The following is a 23,031-nucleotide window of genomic DNA, read 5'->3' on the forward strand; positions in this document are numbered from 1 at the left end:
TTCTCCTTGTTCCTCCCATGTCCCATTGATAACCCTTTGTGTCTCGTCACTTTAATTCTGCCTTTTATTTTTACATTCCACTCATTTGTCCAATCTTTATCTATTCCTCCTTCTGCCTTTTCTTCCCATCTCCGATTATCTCCTCCCTTTTCTTATCTTACACTACTCTTCTCCCTGTTCCAACTTTTTCCCTTCATCACCCTTATTTTTCACCTCATTTCTCCCATCCCTCACACTTTACTCATACCCTCCTATTTCTACGTCCCCCTTATTCCTACTGTCTCCTCCTGTTGTCCACCCTACTTCCACTACCACCCCCCTACAAATAAAACACACACACACACACACACACACACACACACACACACACACACACACACACACACACACACACACACACACACACTACAATGTTTCTCTTTTAAATGGTTGCAGTACTGGGGGAACTGTGGTCAAAATCGTGAATGTAAGTAAGATGGGGAGTGTTAGGGTTCGACTGCAGGAGGTTAGGTTGTGGTTAGGCAATAGTGGCAGGGTTAGAGATAGGCTGTGGGAGGGGAGGGTTAGGATGTGGGGAGGGAGTGTTAGGGTTAGGAACAAAGAAGGGGGGTAGGTTTAGGCTACAGGAGGGATATGTTTAGGAACTAAGGAGAAGGTGAGGGTTATTATACTTACCTCTCCCCTGTCGTGATTCTCAGCATCGGGATGCCGCTGATGGTCTTCTGACCACAGTCATCCCAAATGCGGGCCTCCCGTATGTTTTCCGAGGTCAGTATCATGCAGTCTAAGGGAGTTAATGATTTGCAGGACCACAAGCTAAACCTTATATGTCTGGGACATTGCATGAAGAAAACACAAGGCTACTGTAGATTTGGATTATATAAAGGGGCTTTTCTACTACTCACTGGAAACGAAATAAAAAAAATAAAAAATAAAAACAGAACCTTATTGTTCTACTATAATCACTGAATTTGTATTTATGCATATGTATCTCATTTATATCCATTTTGCTTGCTATTGAAAAAAAAACCTTGCACTTTAAAAGAATTGAGAAAAGTTATATTTATGATAAAATAATAGAGTTTAGGCTCTTAAATGGGACCATAGGGATTTAAGGACAATATATATCTATCATAGTTTATGTGAAATAATAATAAAAACAAACCTAATTCAATAACAATCACTCACCTCTTCTGATGGTGCACCACGCCAACAATGTCTGCTCCAATGTGAGTGTGCCACTACCCATGACTCCTCATTGTGCTATTACTTACCGCTGAGAAATAATTAGTAATATGGGGAAACATGTAATCAATGCGCACATTCCATAGTAAGATGGAACAGGGCCTTCCCGCCTCTTCAACTGGGTCAGTTTTTATGTATGTATATATTTATTTATTTATTTATTTATTTTTCTACCATCCTTGGAGACGCAGAAAGCCACTGGTGTGGCACAGATCCAGCTCCGTGGTCCCCCTACCTGCTCTGGAGTTTCTATGCAGACTCCCACCGCTCTAGTGCCCTACTCCAGCCTGCCATCATTGGTTGGGGGTGAGGTTCAGACCTTGATGGTACTTGCTGCTGGCCCACGCCCTCCATTTTGCAGTCATCAACTCTGTTTGTCCACATCTCACGTCCATCCTCATGTGCCTTCCATTCCTCTATGGCGATCATCTTCTCTCAACACTGCTCTTGACCTGCCCTAGTCTATATCTGTGCTTTCCATCACTGGTCAATGCAGTTGAACTCTGGTCTGTTAATCTGCGTTGCCCTTCTTCTCACAACTTTGCATCCACAGTGGATCTCTGCTGACACAAAGGGGGTAATTCCAAGTTGATCGCAGCAGGACATTTTTTGCAGTTGGGCAAAACCATGTGCACTGCAGGTGGGGCAGATATAACATTTGCAGAGACAGTTAGGTTTGGGTGGGTTATTTTGTTTTTGTGCAGAGAAAATACTGGCTGCGTTATTTGTACACTGCAATTTAGATTGCAGATTGAACACACCACACCCAAATCTAACTCTCTCTGCAAATGTTATATCTGCCCCACCTGCAGTGTACATGGTTTTGCCCAACTGCTAAAAATGTCCTGCTGCGATCAACTTGGAATTACCCCCAATGTTTCCCCCAGAGGTTCTGATGCTCCGTTCCGCAGCCGCCTTTTCTCCAGACCAGGCATTCCCAACCACGGTCCTCAAGGCACACTAACAGTGCAGGTTTTAGTGATATCCATGCTTCACCACAGGTGACTTAATTAGTAGCTCAGTTATTTTGATTTAACCATCTGTGCTGCAGCCTGGATATCACTAAAACCTGCACTGTTGGTGTGCCTAGAGGACCATGGATGGGAATGCCTGCTCTAGACATTCAGCCTCGTGGTCTCTGCATATCTTTCGCCTGCTATCCAACAGTGAGGTTCAGTGCTGAAGCTGCAGCAACTGCTTTTATCACGGTAGTACATTTGAAAACGTAAGATTAGTTGAACCATTGCTCCTCAGGTGACTGTTGTCTCTCATCTTATTCTGCAAGCTTCATCATTTTATTTTATTTCCCAGAACTATTGTGTGCAAACATGTCTATCATCCATTGATATGCCGAAAATAGCATCCACTTTTTTACTCTGCAATCAGTAGTTGCCATGTAACAATATATATCTTCTTCTTCTTCCTCCTTCCTCCTACCCCTGTTTTTCCTCGTTTCTTCCCTTCCTCTCACCTAGCTCAATTACAAGAGGTCTCTCTACTTGTCCCACTATACCTTCCTCTCTATTATTCCTGTATCCACCCCCCAATGTTCCCAAATATTCCTACTGTTTCCCTCTATTTTTAGGAAAGTTCCGATGTCCTCTTTTAAAAATGACAAAGTCTCATACTTTGGCATTTTTAAAAGAGGAATGGTAATGGGAACAGATCACCATTGCCCTCACTCTGACACACCGATCTTGCATAAATATACATTCATGTCTGTATGGGTCATTTTATAAACATTTGGGGAAAATCCCACCAACATTCTACACGACGGGGAGAATCTCACACAAGCAGGGTTAACCTGTGGCTGACTATGCTGGGTATCTCTCTTTTGTCACAGTAACTAGAGTTCCTAAACAAGACTGCCAATACGTTGTGAGGCAACCTGCCTGTGCTAGCCACCCGGGTGTACAGGAGCCCAGCCATCACCTTTATGTCTTTGAAAATGGTGCATCCCCTGCACAGACTGAACCCCAGATCACCTTCGTTACATGTAGTGCCAGGGGGACAGAAAAATGCCCCAATCAGACGTTTTAGCCTCGCAGAAAAGTACAGATGTGTTACATGCTGGACAGATCCAGCTTGGTGTAAGTAAGCTGACAGGGGCTGTTCCTGGGTCTCTTTGCAGCGCCTAGGCTAGCAATGGCCGTATAGGCCTAGGGGAGACCTTGGAGTACTGGTGTGGTGCAGAGAGGCTGCACGCTGCTTTTCTCATGCCCAATAAAAGACTCTTTTTCTGCGTTAGGGAAACACAAGGTGAGGGCAGATTTCCCCTTACACTCAGACAGGGAAGGGTTTACAAGGACTGCTTATTCCGCCAATGAGAGCGCAGAACGCACCAGGCTCAGCAGCCAATTACAGCACAGCAGGCACCGTATATAAAAGACGTCAGAGAGCGGCTTGTGCTGTATTACCATTTGTTGGTTAAAGTGACGTTGAGCTAACATGGCAGAAACTGCACCAGCCGTCGCCGCTGTCCCGCCGTCAGAGGGCGCAGCCAAAAAGAAGAGGCAGCCGAAGAAAGCTGCAGGGGGAGCCAAGAAAAGCGGCAAGTCTTCCGGGCCCAGCGTTTCCGAGCTGATCTTAAAGGCCGTGGCCGCCTCCAAGGAGCGCAGTGGAGTTTCTCTTGCCGCCCTGAAGAAGGCTCTGGCTGCCGGAGGCTACGATGTGGAGAAGAATAACAGTCGCATCAAAGTGGGGGTGAAAGGATTGGTGACCAAAGGAACTCTCACCCAAGTGAAAGGCACCGGAGCTTCCGGCTCCTTCAAGCTCAATAAGAATCAGCTGGAGAGCAAGAAGGCCGCCCTGAAGCCCAAGAAACCAGCGGCAAAGAAAGTGGCCAAGTCCCCGAAGAAGCCCAAGAGAGCTCCGAGTGCAGCCAAGAGCCCCAAGAAGGTGAAGAAACCCACAAAAGCGGCTGCTGCCAAAAGCCCAAAGAAGCCTAAAGCCGCGAAGCCCAAGAAAGCGGCCAAGAGTCCGGCCAAGAAGGCGGCGAAGCCCAAAGCAGCCAAGAGTCCGGCCAAGAAGGCGGCGAAGCCCAAAGCCGCCAAAAGCCCGGCCAAGAAGGTAGCTAAGCCCAAGAAAGCTGCGGCCAAGAAGTGATGGAAGAGCCGCCGTAGCAGCCTCGCTTCCTTGTTATCCCCCCAAAGGCTCTTTTCAGAGCCACCCACCCTGTCCCGGCAGAGCTGTAGGCGCACGGCGTACAGATATTGAGTCACTACATTACGTTACAGTTCAGCAGTGTCTCCGTGGGATTTTTGGTTGCTTATTGATAGGTAACGCAGGGTTATTTATTAGCGCTACTGTAGCAAGACTGATCGGGAAATAATACCTGGATGTCCTGCTTCCTACCTCAGGCCGCTCACAATAGCGGCATGCTTCCTTCCTGTGTACTCGAACACTCACCATTCCCTGTGGTGAACAGTCTGCAGGGTAGCTGCTGAAAAGCAAGTATCAATTTAATGTTTGTTTGCACTTTCTGAGAACACTAGCTACACAATAACAGGGAGACTGCTTTACCAGAAAGAGAACCTCCAGTAGAGACAAATAGTTCTGTGCAGTTTCTATCAGAGTAGTTGGCTAGTAAGCTTCCCTACTTATTAATTGTTCAAGAGGTCGTTGTAACAGAATTATATATAAACTACACTTGGAGAAACATTCACAGCTGTGCCTTAATACCCTATGCTTGAATTTTAGGACATGTATTGTGTCAGCATGTCATCGTTATAATACAAGTTACGTTTTAACTCAACATCTTTTCAAGAGTACCCCGCTACAGCACCTCCTGCGCACGCTATGCACGGTATATTACACCTACATCCTTCAGAATTTTTCATAAAACAATATCGAACCGATTCCACCCGGACACAAGGAGGCATCATCCAAATGGACAGAGGCAATTATGCTGCTGCCTTTTTCCATTCCAGATTGACTAGAATTCTAGATATATATGGTCTATGCATTGTAAATGGCAACTTCTGGCGTCTTATATTTGAATATCCAGCGAGACTTTGTAGATGGGAAAGAAGTGTATTTCTATCGTTAGTATTGTGGATCTGACTAACAATACGCTTCCCTCGAAAAGCAGCATGTTCATAAAGCTCATTTCAGGAGTACTGTAGGTGGCCCTTAAAAGGGCCTTTTGTTAGCGTGTTTCGGGAAAGGAGATCAGCCAAAGAGGAGCCAGATCTTAACCTCCAAAACCATACAGAGTGCGGCCCTGGCGCTTGAGAGCATAGACCACATCCATAGCGGTCACAGTCTTCCTCTTGGCGTGCTCGGTGTAAGTGACGGCGTCCCGGATCACATTCTCTAGAAAGACCTTCAGCACCCCACGGGTCTCCTCGTAGATGAGGCCAGAAATGCGCTTCACGCCACCTCTGCGAGCGAGACGGCGAATGGCTGGCTTCGTGATGCCCTGGATGTTGTCCCGCAGCACCTTCCTGTGGCGCTTAGCGCCTCCTTTCCCGAGTCCCTTACCACCTTTGCCTCTTCCTGACATCTTCAAACAGCTTGCGAGTTGCAATCAGTAAGAATGAGTTGATCGCCTCACAGCAGCCCTTTATTAAGAGGAAGGGCGGACCTGATGGGGGACTTAGAACTCGGAGAGGAGGAGACCTGGGTAGTCCGCCTTTTCTGACTTAGCACACCGCAGGACAGTGGCAGCTTTCTCTTCGTCATCTCTATTCATTTCCGTGAACAGATATATAAATGTTAAAAAAAAAAAAAAAAAAAATTGTATCCATTTGATCCCACATTTCTAGGGTAAAATAGGAAAAGAAGGTTTTACACCTATAGTCAATTAACGAAAAGTAGTGACATTTCATTCTCCCTGAAATGATAAATAATATATTTTCCAAATACATATATAGTGTTTATCACTATTAAGTCGGACCCACACCAGCGCCTTGGGCTAGGAGCGCGATTCATCGGACTGGCCCAATGAGAGACGAGCTAAATTCGGCGGGTCAAAACAAGTTAACCGGAGTGGACAATTCAAATCCTGGTAGGGGAACACTCCCCCAATGGCATGCCGCTTCTGATGTGTCCCTCGCTACAAGTATTCCTGGCACCCAGGCTCGGTTCGCTTCGATCTCTAATTAGCGAGCGCCAGCGTATCAGCTATGTTCTCTCGCCGTCTCATAATATTGTATATTAGGTGTAAATAATAATAGTATGTCAATTGGGTCAGCTGAACCGTACCTTAGCGCTCAGCCACATTGCGACCCGGATCACTACTACTCCTCAAATAACCATTGAAGCCGTTTTTACAGCAACGAGCATAACTGGTACGTGTGCGCCTAAACGGGAACCCTGCTGTGTGATGTCATAATGGACTAGGTACAAGCAGGGGCACCGCAGTTTGCATCCCGTTGTTACTTTTGCAACGATATCATAGTAACACAGGTCATCTTGAAGACCGACTTTTAACCACCTGCTTATCAAGATTATGATACAGTAGTAGCGATATTAACAATGTAACAATCCAGTTTGTATCACTTGAGCCAGACAGAAAATTATGTGCTAGTCACACAGCAACTACACGGGCAGTGTTTCTGCTGCTCTCTGGCTTTTTAGAAGCCCTGGCATCTGTAGCTTTGACGAGTTCTGTAGAAATCTGATCTACGTCTGGAACGTGTTTTACAGTACATGAGAGCGGAGAGAATGCCGCTTTGCACGCAGTAATCATCAACAGGGGGGGGTCTCCTGTACTAGCTCGCACACTAGAGGGGAGTTCCCCAGCATCCGACTAACAAGATGCACATGTATAAGGAATGAAGAAACTACAACACAGCCTAGATTACTGTGATTCAGTCAAATTCAGGGAGACAGGACACAGCGCAAATAATAAGTTACAGCCCGATTAGCGAGGAGATGGGTGGCTCTTAAAAGAGCCTTTGTGTTCGTGTGGGAGAGGAAGGGGAGATTACTTGGCGCTGGTGTACTTGGTGACGGCCTTGGTGCCCTCGGACACGGCGTGCTTGGCCAACTCTCCCGGCAGCAGCAGGCGTACGGCGGTCTGGATCTCCCGGGAGGTGATGGTGGAGCGCTTGTTGTAGTGAGCCAGGCGGGAAGCTTCCCCCGCAATGCGCTCAAAAATGTCATTGACAAAGGAGTTCATGATGCCCATAGCCTTGGAGGAGATGCCGGTGTCAGGGTGCACCTGCTTCAGCACCTTGTACACGTAGATGGCGTAACTCTCCTTCCTGCTCTTCCTACGCTTCTTTCCATCTTTCTTCTGGGTCTTGGTTACGGCCTTCTTTGAGCCCTTCTTGGGCGCCGGCGCGGACTTTGCTGGTTCAGGCATTTCCACCACTCACTTCTTCTACACACAGCAGGGAGAATCTGTGCCGTACACCGCCCGGGTTTGCTCTATTTATAGGCATCTTATGCAAATGAGGCTTCAACGCTTCTGGTAAAAGTGTAGGGTAAGTATAAGCTAAGTATAGGGTAAAAGTGTCACGTGACGCTGAGTGGTAGCTAACACCCCCCCACACACACACACACACACACACACACACACACTACATATTGCGGATTGGTCTGTGGATAAACTCGAGCTGCATTGGTTCATTTGTAAGCAAACCAATCACAGAGCACGCGGTAGACCCACTCTGAGTGTATATATAGGAGGAGGGCGGTATTACAGGTTCACATTTTCTCTCAGTTTGTTAGAAGGAATTATTTGTTTTGTGAACTGAACATGTCCGGCAGAGGCAAACAAGGCGGCAAGACCCGGGCTAAGGCCAAGACTCGCTCATCCCGGGCCGGTCTCCAGTTCCCAGTCGGTCGCGTTCACCGTCTGCTGAGGAAAGGAAACTATGCTGAGCGAGTGGGAGCCGGTGCCCCGGTCTATCTGGCCGCGGTGCTGGAGTATCTGACGGCTGAGATCCTGGAGCTCGCCGGAAACGCCGCTCGCGACAACAAGAAGACCCGCATCATCCCCCGCCACCTGCAGCTGGCTGTGCGCAACGACGAAGAGCTCAACAAGCTGCTCGGTGGGGTGACCATCGCCCAGGGAGGCGTTCTGCCCAACATCCAGGCCGTGCTGCTGCCCAAGAAGACCGAGAGCCACAAACCGGCCAAGAGCAAGTAATGTGAGGCTGGCAGCTTCCACCACCGAAACGATGTACCCGACACACAACACAAAGGCTCTTTTCAGAGCCACCCACGTCTTCCCAGGAGAGCTGTGTGTACTGTCATTGCTTGTGTTGTAGCGATATCTGACGGGCTAGCCGCGCTTTCATCTCCACATCCCGTCCATACAACCGCTAAAGGTATAGACGCTCCCTTACCCTTTAGGAGCCCTGGTCTGTTGTGGTGAAATCTAAAGATAGTCTGAATATTCCCTTTGCAATAACTGCATGCTGCAAATGAGGCCCCTTCCGCTTATAGGAGTGGGAAGCTGATCCGTGTAAAGTATATAAGGAGAGAAACCATATTCTCTCTCCGTGTGACGTAACAAAGCTAGGATGAAAACAGCTGCATTACATACAAATATTTGATAATTGAGAGCAATATCCTCTTATCCCAGCTGAAGAAAACAATTTTACAAGGGAATCTAGGCGGAACACTAGTAACAATGTACTGTCGGGTGAACCAGCCCGTCCAGATATTTAATTATTTTTGATAGTCAACATTCCATTATTCACTTTGCGGCTTGCTTATCGTATTATATATGTAAACTTCATAGACTTGGCCTGTCATTTGAAGCTGCTATGGGTGGAGAGCGGAGGATTCATCCGCATCCTGTTACTCTGACACTGAGGGGTGACTTATGCTGCAGCTCGTTTAGAAAGACTTGGTGGCTCTGAAAAGAGCCTTTGGGTTGTTGCGTGTATAGGAGTGCCGAGTTTCTATGCCCTCTCCCCTCGGATCCTGCGGGCCAGCTGGATGTCTTTGGGCATGATGGTCACCCTCTTGGCGTGGATGGCGCACAGGTTGGTGTCCTCGAACAGCCCCACCAGATAAGCCTCGCTGGCCTCTTGTAGGGCCATGACGGCGGAGCTCTGGAAGCGCAGGTCAGTCTTGAAGTCCTGGGCGATCTCACGCACCAGACGCTGGAAGGGCAGCTTGCGGATCAGCAGCTCAGTGGATTTCTGATACCGGCGGATCTCGCGAAGAGCAACAGTTCCAGGACGATAGCGGTGAGGTTTCTTCACGCCGCCGGTAGCTGGGGCGCTCTTCCGGGCAGCTTTCGTTGCCAGCTGCTTGCGGGGAGCTTTCCCTCCTGTAGATTTGCGGGCGGTCTGCTTGGTCCTGGCCATATTTCCACACAGATCTGACTTCTACCAAGTAGAAAAAAGACTGAATAGCCAACAGCCGGCAACAACTGTATTTATGCACAGAGCTGCTTTGTGATTTGATGAGTTAAACACGCCCTTCATCCTGGTTGGTTTCGGTGAAGAAGCTGTAAGTTTCATAAAGCCCGCCAAGAATTTCTGTTTCCTCTATTGTTTATGTGAAGTTTCTAACGGCCCGGCCTCGAGGTCTTTTCACGGTATAGCAGCCCCGGCCCCAGTACACATATACCAAACGTAATCACACACAGTGCTGCTGAATAGCTGCAATAGCCGGGGATAAAAAAAAAAATATATATATATATATATATATATATATATATATTGTGTGTACAGAATATAATCCTTACAAGCCCTAATACCAGGGAAATGATAATATGGGATGGCAGGTAAACTAGCAAACAACAACAGCAAAAGCAGCACAGCTTAGATCAAAACAGCGGCGTATAAAATAAAATAATCATTTGATCATTAAAACATGAATGTTAAATCTAAAGCTGCTCACTTTAATGTAGTCAGAACTCCTGCGTGTGTGAGAAACGATATGATACTAATGGGAAACAGTATTATAGTATGATACAATTGTAACTACTCTATTGAAACATTGCTGGATACAATCTGAGCAAAAGTATCAACTTAGACCGCAACCTCAACCTCGTGAATCTGCTAAACTACATGAAGAGAATATAAGGCTATATATTTAGTTTCAAAGGGGGTTCTACATCTACTCAGAGGAAATTAAAATCCTATAAAGTACTAAAGGCCCTGCATAGCAATACCCTTATTGTTTTATTTTATTACTGGGTTTTTTTTTTCCTGTATGCCCATTTAACTATTGTATATTCATTTCAATTGTTCTTGTAAAAATAAACTTTAAAACATCTGTTAAAAGTTGTATTTATGGTAATTAATCGAATGTAAGACTCTGAGGAATAAACAGATTTAAAACCAGTATATATTCAACTGAATTTATGTGACATAGCAATTATCTATCTATCTATCTATCTATCTATCTATCTATCTATCTATCTATCTATCTATCTATCTATCAAATTGTATTGGAACTCATTGAAATACCCGTTTGTATATGTACCACACGAAAATGTAAATTATTGCTGTTAAATACATCGCATAAAAAAGTATACACTGTATGTGATAATGTCTGGAAACAATCAAAAATGTTTAACGTAAAAAAATCATTCCAGATCGATGGTAGCATGAATATTCCTCTTATTCATGCTACTACTTAAAAAAAAATGATGCCCTTCACCTAGGGCATCTCTTCTGGCAGAGATTAAGGGTCATCCTGACAACATGGCACCAGGTCATTATAGATCCTACACCCAAGAATAGGCCCACAGCGTTACAGTTGGCAGGATTGATAAAAGTGGAAGTACCTGCTTTGATTTGCCAGCTCACTTGGATTGCCTTACATTGTGGCTGCTATAGTTTGGTTGGATAGGTGGATGATTTGTGGTCAGCCATCCACTCTCCGATTTCCATAGCCAATTGTATCAGAAATTGCTTCTTTAAGACGAGATCCAGGATCTCATCTCTTTTCAATGACTGTGGATCTTCCACCCATCGTTCCACACAATTGCATCAACTGGGTGGCATATACCGAAATGTGAGCTAGAAACACCTTGAAGATAACCAAGAACATTACACAGCACAAATGTTTTATCACAGTGATATGTGGAATTGAAAGGAGTCATCTCAGGAAACCCACATACTTTAAGAAGAGGTTCCATTAATCCGGTTGACAGATGACCAGTGGGATCTGGTCCATGAATTCAGCCTTATGGTCCAGAAGTTACTTTCATATGGTGTGCATACATGAAATGCAATGCTCCATGTTGAGCAACTTTCTCATGCTTAAGTACAATTGCTTGTGGCACAGCAATGCATCTAAATAACTTTGTTGCACCATTGCTCCACTCCTCGGGTGACCGTTATCTTTGATCTTGGCCTGCCATTTGCCTGCTGGCTAGCAGTTGTGTTCATTTTTTTGTCCTCTTCCACACCTTTTCATCTGCTCCTGATTCGCCGATTCTTCTCCTTGTTCCTCCCATGTCCCATTGATAACCCTTTGAGTCTCGTCACTTTAATTCTGCCTTTTATTTTTACATTCCACTCATTTGTCCAATCTTTATCTATTCCTCCTTCTGCCTTTTCTTCCCATCTCCGATTATCTCCTCCCTTTTCTTATCTTACACTACTCTTCTCCCTGTTCCAACTTTTTCCCTTCATCACCCTTATTTTTCACCTCATTTCTCCCATCCCTCACACTTTACTCATACCCTCCTATTTCTACGTCCCCCTTATTCCTACTGTCTCCTCCTGTTGTCCACCCTACTTCCACTACCACCCCCCTACAAATAAAACACACACACACACACACACACACACACACACACACACACACACACACACACACACACACACACACACACACACACTACAATGTTTCTCTTTTAAATGGTTGCAGTACTGGGGGAACTGTGGTCAAAATCGTGAATGTAAGTAAGATGGGGAGTGTTAGGGTTCGACTGCAGGAGGTTAGGTTGTGGTTAGGCAATAGTGGCAGGGTTAGAGATAGGCTGTGGGAGGGGAGGGTTAGGATGTGGGGAGGGAGTGTTAGGGTTAGGAACAAAGAAGGGGGGTAGGTTTAGGCTACAGGAGGGATATGTTTAGGAACTAAGGAGAAGGTGAGGGTTATTATACTTACCTCTCCCCTGTCGTGATTCTCAGCATCGGGATGCCGCTGATGGTCTTCTGACCACAGTCATCCCAAATGCGGGCCTCCCGTATGTTTTCCGATGTCAGTATCATGCAGTCTAAGGGAGTTAATGATTTGCAGGACCACAAGCTAAACCTTATATGTCTGGGACATTGCATGAAGAAAATACAAGGCTACTGTAGATTTGGATTATATAAAGGGGCTTTTCTACTACTCACTGGAAACGAAATAAAAAAATAAAAAAATAAAAACAGAACCTTATTGTTCTACTATAATCACTGAATTTGTATTTATGCATATGTATCTCATTTATATCCATTTTGCTTGCTATTGAAAAAAAAAAAACCTTGCACTTTAAAAGAATTGAGAAAAGTTATATTTATGATAAAATAATAGAGTTTAGGCTCTTAAATGGGACCATAGGGATTTAAGGACAATATATATCTATCATAGTTTATGTGAAATAATAATAAACACAAACCTAATTCAATAACAATCACTCACCTCTTCTGATGGTGCACCACGCCAACAATGTCTGCTCCAATGTGAGTGTGCCACTACCCATGACTCCTCATTGTGCTATTACTTACCGCTGAGAAATAATTAGTAATATGGGGAAACATGTAATCAATGCGCACATTCCATAGTAAGATGGAACAGGGCCTTCCCGCCTCTTCAACTGGGTCAGTTTTTATGTATGTATATATTTATTTATTTATTTATTTATTTATTTTTCTACCATCCTTGGAGACGCAGAAAGCCACTGGTGTGGCACAGATCCAGCTCCGTGGTCCCCCTACCTGCTCTGGAGTTTCTATGCAGACTCCCACCGCTCTAGTGCCCTACTCCAGCCTGCCATCATTGGTTGGGGGTGAGGTTCAGACCTTGATGGTACTTGCTGCTGGCCCACGCCCTCCATTTTGCAGTCATCAACTCTGTTTGTCCACATCTCACGTCCATCCTCATGTGCCTTCCATTCCTCTATGGCGATCATCTTCTCTCAACACTGCTCTTGACCTGCCCTAGTCTATATCTGTGCTTTCCATCACTGGTCAATGCAGTTGAACTCTGGTCTGTTAATCTGCGTTGCCCTTCTTCTCACAACTTTGCATCCACAGTGGATCTCTGCTGACACAAAGGGGGTAATTCCAAGTTGATCGCAGCAGGACATTTTTTGCAGTTGGGCAAAACCATGTGCACTGCAGGTGGGGCAGATATAACATTTGCAGAGACAGTTAGGTTTGGGTGGGTTATTTTGTTTTTGTGCAGAGAAAATACTGGCTGCGTTATTTGTACACTGCAATTTAGATTGCAGATTGAACACACCACACCCAAATCTAACTCTCTCTGCAAATGTTATATCTGCCCCACCTGCAGTGTACATGGTTTTGCCCAACTGCTAAAAATGTCCTGCTGCGATCAACTTGGAATTACCCCCAATGTTTCCCCCAGAGGTTCTGATGCTCCGTTCCGCAGCCGCCTTTTCTCCAGACCAGGCATTCCCAACCACGGTCCTCAAGGCACACTAACAGTGCAGGTTTTAGTGATATCCATGCTTCACCACAGGTGACTTAATTAGTAGCTCAGTTATTTTGATTTAACCATCTGTGCTGCAGCCTGGATATCACTAAAACCTGCACTGTTGGTGTGCCTAGAGGACCATGGATGGGAATGCCTGCTCTAGACATTCAGCCTCGTGGTCTCTGCATATCTTTTGCCTGCTATCCAACAGTGAGGTTTATTGATTTATGGAATCTTATTTATGAATATTAATATTCAATATAACATATATGGTTATTTAATATATGGATATATTTCAATTAATATGCATTTATCATATATATCTGCAAATATATTATGTCAGGCTTACAAACTAATTGGCTGATACATATATGCAGTCCTTATACATATGACTTATGAAGTTATTAAGTTAAGATTCCTTAAAGAGAGTTCAAGCTTGAATATTACCGCTCTTTTTATATGATTCTTTATTTACAGGCAGATCAAATCGTACAGAATAAGATATACACAGTAGTGATATATATACTAATTATAATTATATATGCTTCCTTCGTTACATAACATAAAACAACATGACATAAGTTTCACAAACAGTTTCAATTGCTAACATAAAATGTATACTTGCAAGTTAAAGATTGCCATCCCAAGAATCATTCCTTCTGCATGTTCTCCATGACTTCTCCTCCTGACTGACTTCCTTCCTTCTCCTTCTTCTTCTCCCTCTCCCTCTTCCTTCTAACTCCTAACTACAAGTCTGGTCCTTTTATCTCATATTTTACCAATTCAAACTATCATATTCTCATAGTTTCCAATGGAATAGGTAATTATAGGTTTGTCAGATTCCAAGGTGTAATAAAACAAACATTGAACTGGGCTGTCGTGTCCTGTTCACGGAGGCATGGTGTCATAAAAGTGTGGTGTCCACACTGCCTTAAGCAAGTATAGTATTGTAAAATCTGGAATGTCTTTTCATCCAAAGTTCTGTTGTATTGACAAGTTTTCCTGGGGTCGGTTACACAATGTTTTATCAATGGATGTGATCTCTTTTCATAGTAGTTAATTTATACTCCCTAGCTTTTAACCTTCACTGGACAATAGACAAACCAGTAGATTCTGATCTACTGTAAGCACACCTGTGAATTCCAATGACCAACAGAGCTCTGTCACATACCTATTATCATTTATGGCCTAATACCTTTTCTCTACAATGACTCTTGATCTTACTGTAACCTCTCTGGCCTTATTTATGACTAGAGCAGAATAAACCTGTTCCCTACACTATTTTTTACCATCTTGCTGTAAAACACAAATATACAGTATATCTATATAAACACATACACAAACCTAATCTCTTAAATCAGCTAAACATTACCTCATACATTCAAACTTATTTCATATCTATTCCTTACTATATATATCCAGTATACTGTCCACTATGGTAACATCGCCTATTTATAATGAATTATATTTTGATTCAGACAATATCCATTGCCCTAATATTATACTAAGTGCAGACAATTACCTATAAGGCAACAGTCGCCCCCTTGTGGCCATGAGAAATTCTTTTGATTGGCCACACATTAAACTAGCGTAATTGCTTCCAAATACATTTCAAAATATTCCTTCAAACATAACTTTCGTTGTAACCATAATATATACCATAAGTGTAATAATAATAACCATTATGATTTTAAAAATCTCTAAAAATTCTTAGCTTACCTAACCTTATTCTACTTTTAACTAAAGCAGACAAAACTGAGGTTTTTATTCAGTATTCATGAGGAAAACTAATTTCTACAGACATTTGGAATACCATAGCCCAATTGTAGACCTTTTTTCTGTATCTGGATCAGTACGTTTGGACATTTTTGCTGTTCTTGTATGTAGCAATTTACTGGGATAAGACTGTCATCTGCGTGGTTTGCTTGCAATTGGAGATGCCTTGCGTTTGCATTATGGCCTTGCGTTTGCAACATTTGCACCATTACTAGAAGTAGAATTCTTCGTAGCAGCTGCTCCTTTGCTTGCCATTTCGCTGTTTGAGGCAGAGGGCTGTGTACGTCGAGTGCTGTGTCTTGAACATTCAGTACTTGTGACGACCCTCAGTAATAGTAATAGTCTTTATACAGTCTTTAGCAGTTCTGTTTCCTTTGCGTTTATCCAATGCCGCAGTTGTGACCAGTGTCCATATTGCTTTTGCACAAACAGGTTGTGATTTTGAATAGAACAGGCATATATGAAACAGTCTTTTTTTTTTTTTTCTTTCTTTCTTTCTTTCCTTGCTTGTTAATAGTAGGTCTTAATTGTCTTCGGGCAATAGTACCACAAATGGCTGTGAGTAGTACACCTACTCTGTTCTGTATTTCCTCACTGAATAAATTACCATGCAGTCTTAAATCTCCTTATTCTACCTTGTACCTATTTATACATCTCAATCTTACATAAACTTATACCAGTTTAACCCATATAAAGGCGTTTTCTATCCTACCTATATTTTGACTAATAATTATTTAAAATGCTTTTGATGTGTATATAGTAACATCCTATCAATACAATAAATGAATATAATTTTGCTTCAAACAGATATTAAATATCATTTAGGAATGGCTTTAAATATATCTAATTCCATCCAATATTATTTTATATGCAGCCATGTGCATATACAGTGACCCTGTTATGCTACAAATAATTATCTTAGACTTGTGACAGTCTTTATTAAGAGAATTATTCATCCCACTTAATAATCTCGGCCCAATTTGTTATAACGTGGTATACCATCCTGTATTAGATATTTAATTACTTTTGAAGCTTTTACGAAGGAAGCATAGGTAGTATCTATTGTGTAATATATAAAAAAAACATAAAATATTTACAAGGTATATATGCAATGATATAAAATATATCTCAGACAAATGTTTACATATATGTGATTAAGGTATATGAAGGGATGAGACAGTTCTGTATAATCACAGTGATGAGATGTGCTGTACACTGTTGTGGGAGTGTACATGTAGTTTGAAAGACAAGTAAATGATTACTTGTGATGAAAGGGTTAATGAAAACCTTCCCCTTTCTTGTGAAACTGGAAAACTCCTTGAGGATTTGTCCATATATCAGTCTTTAGGGATGCTATGTAGATTTTGCTGGATAGCAGCGATGAAAGGGTTAATGAAGACCTTTTCCCTTGTAAATTGGAGTCTTTTTGGAGTCTTGCACCATTCTGTATACAGGTTGCCAGGATTACTATGAATCAAACAAAAATACATACAATGACTATCACAGATATTTATACAGTGATTTAACATAGCTTGCTATGCATTCTGTCCTATCTGCTGCATGTTATCAGGTACAGAATTTACAAATGTGTCTTTTAACGATTGAATAACAAACAAACAATTGTTTCTGGCCTGTGCCAATCTTTCCTGTCACATTGTGTGTCAATGACAGCACAATTGTCGCTGCAGATATGATGCAGGTTTAATTTGGAAACTGTGGCTGTTTGAACATCAAAGCAAACAATGGCTTCATTGGATCTAACAAGTAAAGGAATGATACTACCGTATTCACTTGTGACCATACTCCCTTGTGATGCAGCCTGGTCCCAGACTGTCTTTAACCATAGCGTTTGCTGCTTGGTGTGGCTCCTTAGTTTGGAAGAATCTTGGAGCTTCTGAAAAAACCTACTTTTGTGGGGAGAGAAACTTGTTAAACTTTGCCAAATATGTATTGCAGGTCCCAGGGCTTTCTGTCTTTCCACACCTGTAATAAAATGGTTATGGCACCAGGGCATAAAAACATTTTCATCCTGGTGATCCTTTTTGTCATTGTTAATTGGTGTGTGGTTTGCAGAATGACACTCTGCATGTGGTCTCTCTGAGAGCATGCAAACATTTGCACCATCACTAGAAGTCTCTGAGTGCTCTGTGGGGGTTACATAAGTTTGGGAACTTTGTTTGTAAACATGCATTCCTGAATTAATTTCATGGATTTTCCCTTTAAACATGTTTCCAGGTGAATACATTTCAAGGTTTGCAACTCTGGTTGCCATGGGAGTTTTCACCATGGGGAACTTCCCCACCCCTGTGTGCACTGTACTGCTGCTATCAGTGTTTAAATCTGCTGACAATTCACCTTTGCCTAAGGGCATAACAAATTCTTCATTTACATTGGGAACTCTGAGAGTGTATTCAGCAGAATACTCATAATCTGAGTTACAATGATCTTCCCCCTTACTAGACACAGTATAGGGGACATCTCCTATTGCTGCTACCTCCTTTACATTAATGTGCTGTCTGATGATAGACACATCCGGCACATTGCTACTTTCTTCCTTTACCACAGAGGCTGTTCTGCTGGTGGTCTGTGTGACCATAGCAGACTCCATGCGCTGCACATTGATGCAGTCCTGCAACATGTAACTTTCCTTAATTTTAGGATCTTGACTGATTAAGTCATTTCTGACTCCTGTAGACTCTGTGTACAGAGTTTCACATACCTCAACACTATTCCTGTTTGGTGTTTCTATCTCAGCTTGCTTGCTGGATGTTATCTCTTCATCAGAGATCTTGACAATTTGATTACAAACTGTCAGGCTTTTCGCTTCTGCCCCAAACTTTTTCTGTTTATTTTTCTGTTTAAGGGACTTAAATAACGAATGCATTTTTGCATTAATGGTCAGGCACGCCTTACGAAGACGTGAACCTGATTCTTCTTTACATTTCTGTTTGGCTTCTAGAGCCGCAGTTCTGCGCATTTTTCTAAATGCTACAGAAAACTTTTGCATTTTTAACATTTCAATGCTAAATTTATATATTCTTTGTTTTTAGTACTGAAGGTATCCTCTCCTTAAGATTGACCGGTGTCTTAAGGTTAAACTCTAATACCTGGTACATTTATACATTTATTTGGAAATACTCTTTTCCACTGTGCACATTTTCTATTCTAGGCCTTTAAATTCTTTATTCTCATTTGTAACCTATTCCACTGTGATCTTGTATTTTGCCAGCAGGCTTATAGCCTTTGGTGCTGCTTCCTAATAGATATTATGTTAGTTAAAATAACGTATATTGCACTAACACATTTATCCTAGGTTATACAGAATACAAAATTGACATTACACAATGGTAATAAATTTTCATAGATACATCCCCACCGTGATTCTGCAGATTTGGTAGCCAGCTTATAGCATCTGCTACTCCTCATAAATATTATAGATCAGATAATCAGATTCAGTAATAACAAGTCCCTTCATGGTCGCCAATATTGATTTATGGAATCTTATTTATGAATATTAATATTCAATATAACATATATGGTTATTTAATATATGGATATATTTCAATTAATATGCATTTATCATATATATCTGCAAATATATTATGTCAGGCTTACAAACTAATTGGCTGATACATATATGCAGTCCTTATACATATGACTTATGAAGTTATTAAGTTAAGATTCCTTAAAGAGAGTTCAAGCTTGAATATTACCGCTCTTTTTATATGATTCTTTATTTACAGGCAGATCAAATCGTACAGAATAAGATATACACAGTAGTGATATATATACTAATTATAATTATATATGCTTCCTTCGTTACATAACATAAAACAACATGACATAAGTTTCACAAACAGTTTCAATTGCTAACATAAAATGTATACTTGCAAGTTAAAGATTGCCATCCCAAGAATCATTCCTTCTGCATGTTCTCCATGACTTCTCCTCCTGACTGACTTCCTTCCTTCTCCTTCTTCTTCTCCCTCTCCCTCTTCCTTCTAACTCCTAACTACAAGTCTGGTCCTTTTATCTCATATTTTACCAATTCAAACTATCATATTCTCATAGTTTCCAATGGAATAGGTAATTATAGGTTTGTCAGATTCCAAGGTGTAATAAAACAAACATTGAACTGGGCTGTCGTGTCCTGTTCACGGAGGCATGGTGTCATAAAAGTGTGGTGTCCACACTGCCTTAAGCAAGTATAGTATTGTAAAATCTGGAATGTCTTTTCATCCAAAGTTCTGTTGTATTGACAAGTTTTCCTGGGGTCGGTTACACAATGTTTTATCAATGGATGTGATCTCTTTTCATAGTAGTTAATTTATACTCCCTAGCTTTTAACCTTCACTGGACAATAGACAAACCAGTAGATTCTGATCTACTGTAAGCACACCTGTGAATTCCAATGACCAACAGAGCTCTGTCACATACCTATTATCATTTATGGCCTAATACCTTTTCTCTACAATGACTCTTGATCTTACTGTAACCTCTCTGGCCTTATTTATGACTAGAGCAGAATAAACCTGTTCCCTACACTATTTTTTACCATCTTGCTGTAAAACACAAATATACAGTATATCTATATAAACACATACACAAACCTAATCTCTTAAATCAGCTAAACATTACCTCATACATTCAAACTTATTTCATATCTATTCCTTACTATATATATCCAGTATACTGTCCACTATGGTAACATCGCCTATTTATAATGAATTATATTTTGATTCAGACAATATCCATTGCCCTAATATTATACTAAGTGCAGACAATTACCTATAAGGCAACAGGTTCAGTGCTGAAGCTGCAGCAACTGCTTTTATCACGGTAGTACATTTGAAAACGTAAGATTAGTTGAACCATTGCTCCTCAGGTGACTGTTGTCTCTCATCTTATTCTGCAAGCTTCATCATTTTATTTTATTTCCCAGAACTATTGTGTGCAAACATGTCTATCATCCATTGATATGCCGAAAATAGCATCCACTTTTTTACTCTGCAATCAGTAGTTGCCATGTAACAATATATATCTTCTTCTTCTTCCTCCTTCCTCCTACCCCTGTTTTTCCTCGTTTCTTCCCTTCCTCTCACCTAGCTCAATTACAAGAGGTCTCTCTACTTGTCCCACTATACCTTCCTCTCTATTATTCCTGTATCCACCCCCCCCCCCCCCCAATGTTCCCAAATATTCCTACTGTTTCCCTCTATTTTTAGGAAAGTTCCGATGTCCTCTTTTAAAAATGACAAAGTCTCATACTTTGGCATTTTTAAAAGAGGAATGGTAATGGGAACAGATCACCATTGCCCTCACTCTGACACACCGATCTTGCATAAATATACATTCATGTCTGTATGGGTCATTTTATAAACATTTGGGGAAAATCCCACCAACATTCTACACGACGGGGAGAATCTCACACAAGCAGGGTTAACCTGTGGCTGACTATGCTGGGTATCTCTCTTTTGTCACAGTAACTAGAGTTCCTAAACAAGACTGCCAATACGTTGTGAGGCAACCTGCCTGTGCTAGCCACCCGGGTGTACAGGAGCCCAGCCATCACCTTTATGTCTTTGAAAATGGTGCATCCCCTGCACAGACTGAACCCCAGATCACCTTCGTTACATGTAGTGCCAGGGGGACAGAAAAATGCCCCAATCAGACGTTTTAGCCTCGCAGAAAAGTACAGATGTGTTACATGCTGGACAGATCCAGCTTGGTGTAAGTAAGCTGACAGGGGCTGTTCCTGGGTCTCTTTGCAGCGCCTAGGCTAGCAATGGCCGTATAGGCCTAGGGGAGACCTTGGAGTACTGGTGTGGTGCAGAGAGGCTGCACGCTGCTTTTCTCATGCCCAATAAAAGACTCTTTTTCTGCGTTAGGGAAACACAAGGTGAGGGCAGATTTCCCCTTACACTCAGACAGGGAAGGGTTTACAAGGACTGCTTATTCCGCCAATGAGAGCGCAGAACGCACCAGGCTCAGCAGCCAATTACAGCACAGCAGGCACCGTATATAAAAGACGTCAGAGAGCGGCTTGTGCTGTATTACCATTTGTTGGTTAAAGTGACGTTGAGCTAACATGGCAGAAACTGCACCAGCCGTCGCCGCTGTCCCGCCGTCAGAGGGCGCAGCCAAAAAGAAGAGGCAGCCGAAGAAAGCTGCAGGGGGAGCCAAGAAAAGCGGCAAGTCTTCCGGGCCCAGCGTTTCCGAGCTGATCTTAAAGGCCGTGGCCGCCTCCAAGGAGCGCAGTGGAGTTTCTCTTGCCGCCCTGAAGAAGGCTCTGGCTGCCGGAGGCTACGATGTGGAGAAGAATAACAGTCGCATCAAAGTGGGGGTGAAAGGATTGGTGACCAAAGGAACTCTCACCCAAGTGAAAGGCACCGGAGCTTCCGGCTCCTTCAAGCTCAATAAGAATCAGCTGGAGAGCAAGAAGGCCGCCCTGAAGCCCAAGAAACCAGCGGCAAAGAAAGTGGCCAAGTCCCCGAAGAAGCCCAAGAGAGCTCCGAGTGCAGCCAAGAGCCCCAAGAAGGTGAAGAAACCCACAAAAGCGGCTGCTGCCAAAAGCCCAAAGAAGCCTAAAGCCGCGAAGCCCAAGAAAGCGGCCAAGAGTCCGGCCAAGAAGGCGGCGAAGCCCAAAGCAGCCAAGAGTCCGGCCAAGAAGGCGGCGAAGCCCAAAGCCGCCAAAAGCCCGGCCAAGAAGGTAGCTAAGCCCAAGAAAGCTGCGGCCAAGAAGTGATGGAAGAGCCGCCGTAGCAGCCTCGCTTCCTTGTTATCCCCCCAAAGGCTCTTTTCAGAGCCACCCACCCTGTCCCGGCAGAGCTGTAGGCGCACGGCGTACAGATATTGAGTCACTACATTACGTTACAGTTCAGCAGTGTCTCCGTGGGATTTTTGGTTGCTTATTGATAGGTAACGCAGGGTTATTTATTAGCGCTACTGTAGCAAGACTGATCGGGAAATAATACCTGGATGTCCTGCTTCCTACCTCAGGCCGCTCACAATAGCGGCATGCTTCCTTCCTGTGTACTCGAACACTCACCATTCCCTGTGGTGAACAGTCTGCAGGGTAGCTGCTGAAAAGCAAGTATCAATTTAATGTTTGTTTGCACTTTCTGAGAACACTAGCTACACAATAACAGGGAGACTGCTTTACCAGAAAGAGAACCTCCAGTAGAGACAAATAGTTCTGTGCAGTTTCTATCAGAGTAGTTGGCTAGTAAGCTTCCCTACTTATTAATTGTTCAAGAGGTCGTTGTAACAGAATTATATATAAACTACACTTGGAGAAACATTCACAGCTGTGCCTTAATACCCTATGCTTGAATTTTAGGACATGTATTGTGTCAGCATGTCATCGTTATAATACAAGTTACGTTTTAACTCAACATCTTTTCAAGAGTACCCCGCTACAGCACCTCCTGCGCACGCTATGCACGG

At 42.9% G+C, this 23,031-nt stretch overlaps 6 protein-coding genes across 6 annotated transcripts; 3 read left to right on the top strand and 3 right to left on the bottom strand.

Moving 5' to 3' along the window:
- Window positions 1–3,416: 3,416 nt before the first annotated feature.
- Window positions 3,417–4,350, top strand: LOC134934943 (histone H1C-like). The gene has a single exon (XM_063930266.1). The coding sequence runs from the start codon at window positions 3,694–3,696 to the stop codon at window positions 4,348–4,350; it is 657 nt and encodes a 218-aa protein (XP_063786336.1). The 5' UTR covers window positions 3,417–3,693.
- Window positions 4,351–5,437: 1,087 nt separating this feature from the next.
- LOC134934431 (histone H4) lies at window positions 5,438–5,749 on the bottom strand. The gene has a single exon (XM_063929873.1). The coding sequence runs from the start codon at window positions 5,747–5,749 to the stop codon at window positions 5,438–5,440; it is 312 nt and encodes a 103-aa protein (XP_063785943.1).
- A 1,425-nt stretch (window positions 5,750–7,174) lies between these two features.
- Window positions 7,175–7,555, bottom strand: LOC134934945 (histone H2B 1.1). Its single transcript, XM_063930268.1, has one exon. It carries the CDS (start codon window positions 7,553–7,555, stop codon window positions 7,175–7,177), a length of 381 nt encoding a protein of 126 aa, XP_063786338.1.
- Window positions 7,556–7,951: 396 nt separating this feature from the next.
- Window positions 7,952–8,344, top strand: LOC134934433 (histone H2A type 1-like). Its single transcript, XM_063929874.1, has one exon. The coding sequence runs from the start codon at window positions 7,952–7,954 to the stop codon at window positions 8,342–8,344; it is 393 nt and encodes a 130-aa protein (XP_063785944.1).
- Window positions 8,345–9,104: 760 nt separating this feature from the next.
- Window positions 9,105–9,515, bottom strand: LOC134934947 (histone H3). The gene has a single exon (XM_063930269.1). It carries the CDS (start codon window positions 9,513–9,515, stop codon window positions 9,105–9,107), a length of 411 nt encoding a protein of 136 aa, XP_063786339.1.
- An 11,881-nt stretch (window positions 9,516–21,396) lies between these two features.
- Window positions 21,397–22,330, top strand: LOC134934948 (histone H1C-like). Its single transcript, XM_063930270.1, has one exon. The coding sequence runs from the start codon at window positions 21,674–21,676 to the stop codon at window positions 22,328–22,330; it is 657 nt and encodes a 218-aa protein (XP_063786340.1). The 5' UTR covers window positions 21,397–21,673.
- Window positions 22,331–23,031: the final 701 nt, after the last annotated feature.

Source organism: Pseudophryne corroboree, chromosome 6 (genome assembly GCF_028390025.1).
Source record: "Pseudophryne corroboree isolate aPseCor3 chromosome 6, aPseCor3.hap2, whole genome shotgun sequence".
NCBI lineage: Eukaryota > Metazoa > Chordata > Amphibia > Anura > Myobatrachidae > Pseudophryne > Pseudophryne corroboree.

Coding starts and splice junctions, on each gene's coding strand:
- LOC134934943 (XM_063930266.1), top strand. CDS start 3,694: ATGGCAGAAACTGCACCAGCCGTCGCCGCTGTCCCGCCGTCAGAGGGC.
- LOC134934431 (XM_063929873.1), bottom strand. CDS start 5,749: ATGTCAGGAAGAGGCAAAGGTGGTAAGGGACTCGGGAAAGGAGGCGCT.
- LOC134934945 (XM_063930268.1), bottom strand. CDS start 7,555: ATGCCTGAACCAGCAAAGTCCGCGCCGGCGCCCAAGAAGGGCTCAAAG.
- LOC134934433 (XM_063929874.1), top strand. CDS start 7,952: ATGTCCGGCAGAGGCAAACAAGGCGGCAAGACCCGGGCTAAGGCCAAG.
- LOC134934947 (XM_063930269.1), bottom strand. CDS start 9,515: ATGGCCAGGACCAAGCAGACCGCCCGCAAATCTACAGGAGGGAAAGCT.
- LOC134934948 (XM_063930270.1), top strand. CDS start 21,674: ATGGCAGAAACTGCACCAGCCGTCGCCGCTGTCCCGCCGTCAGAGGGC.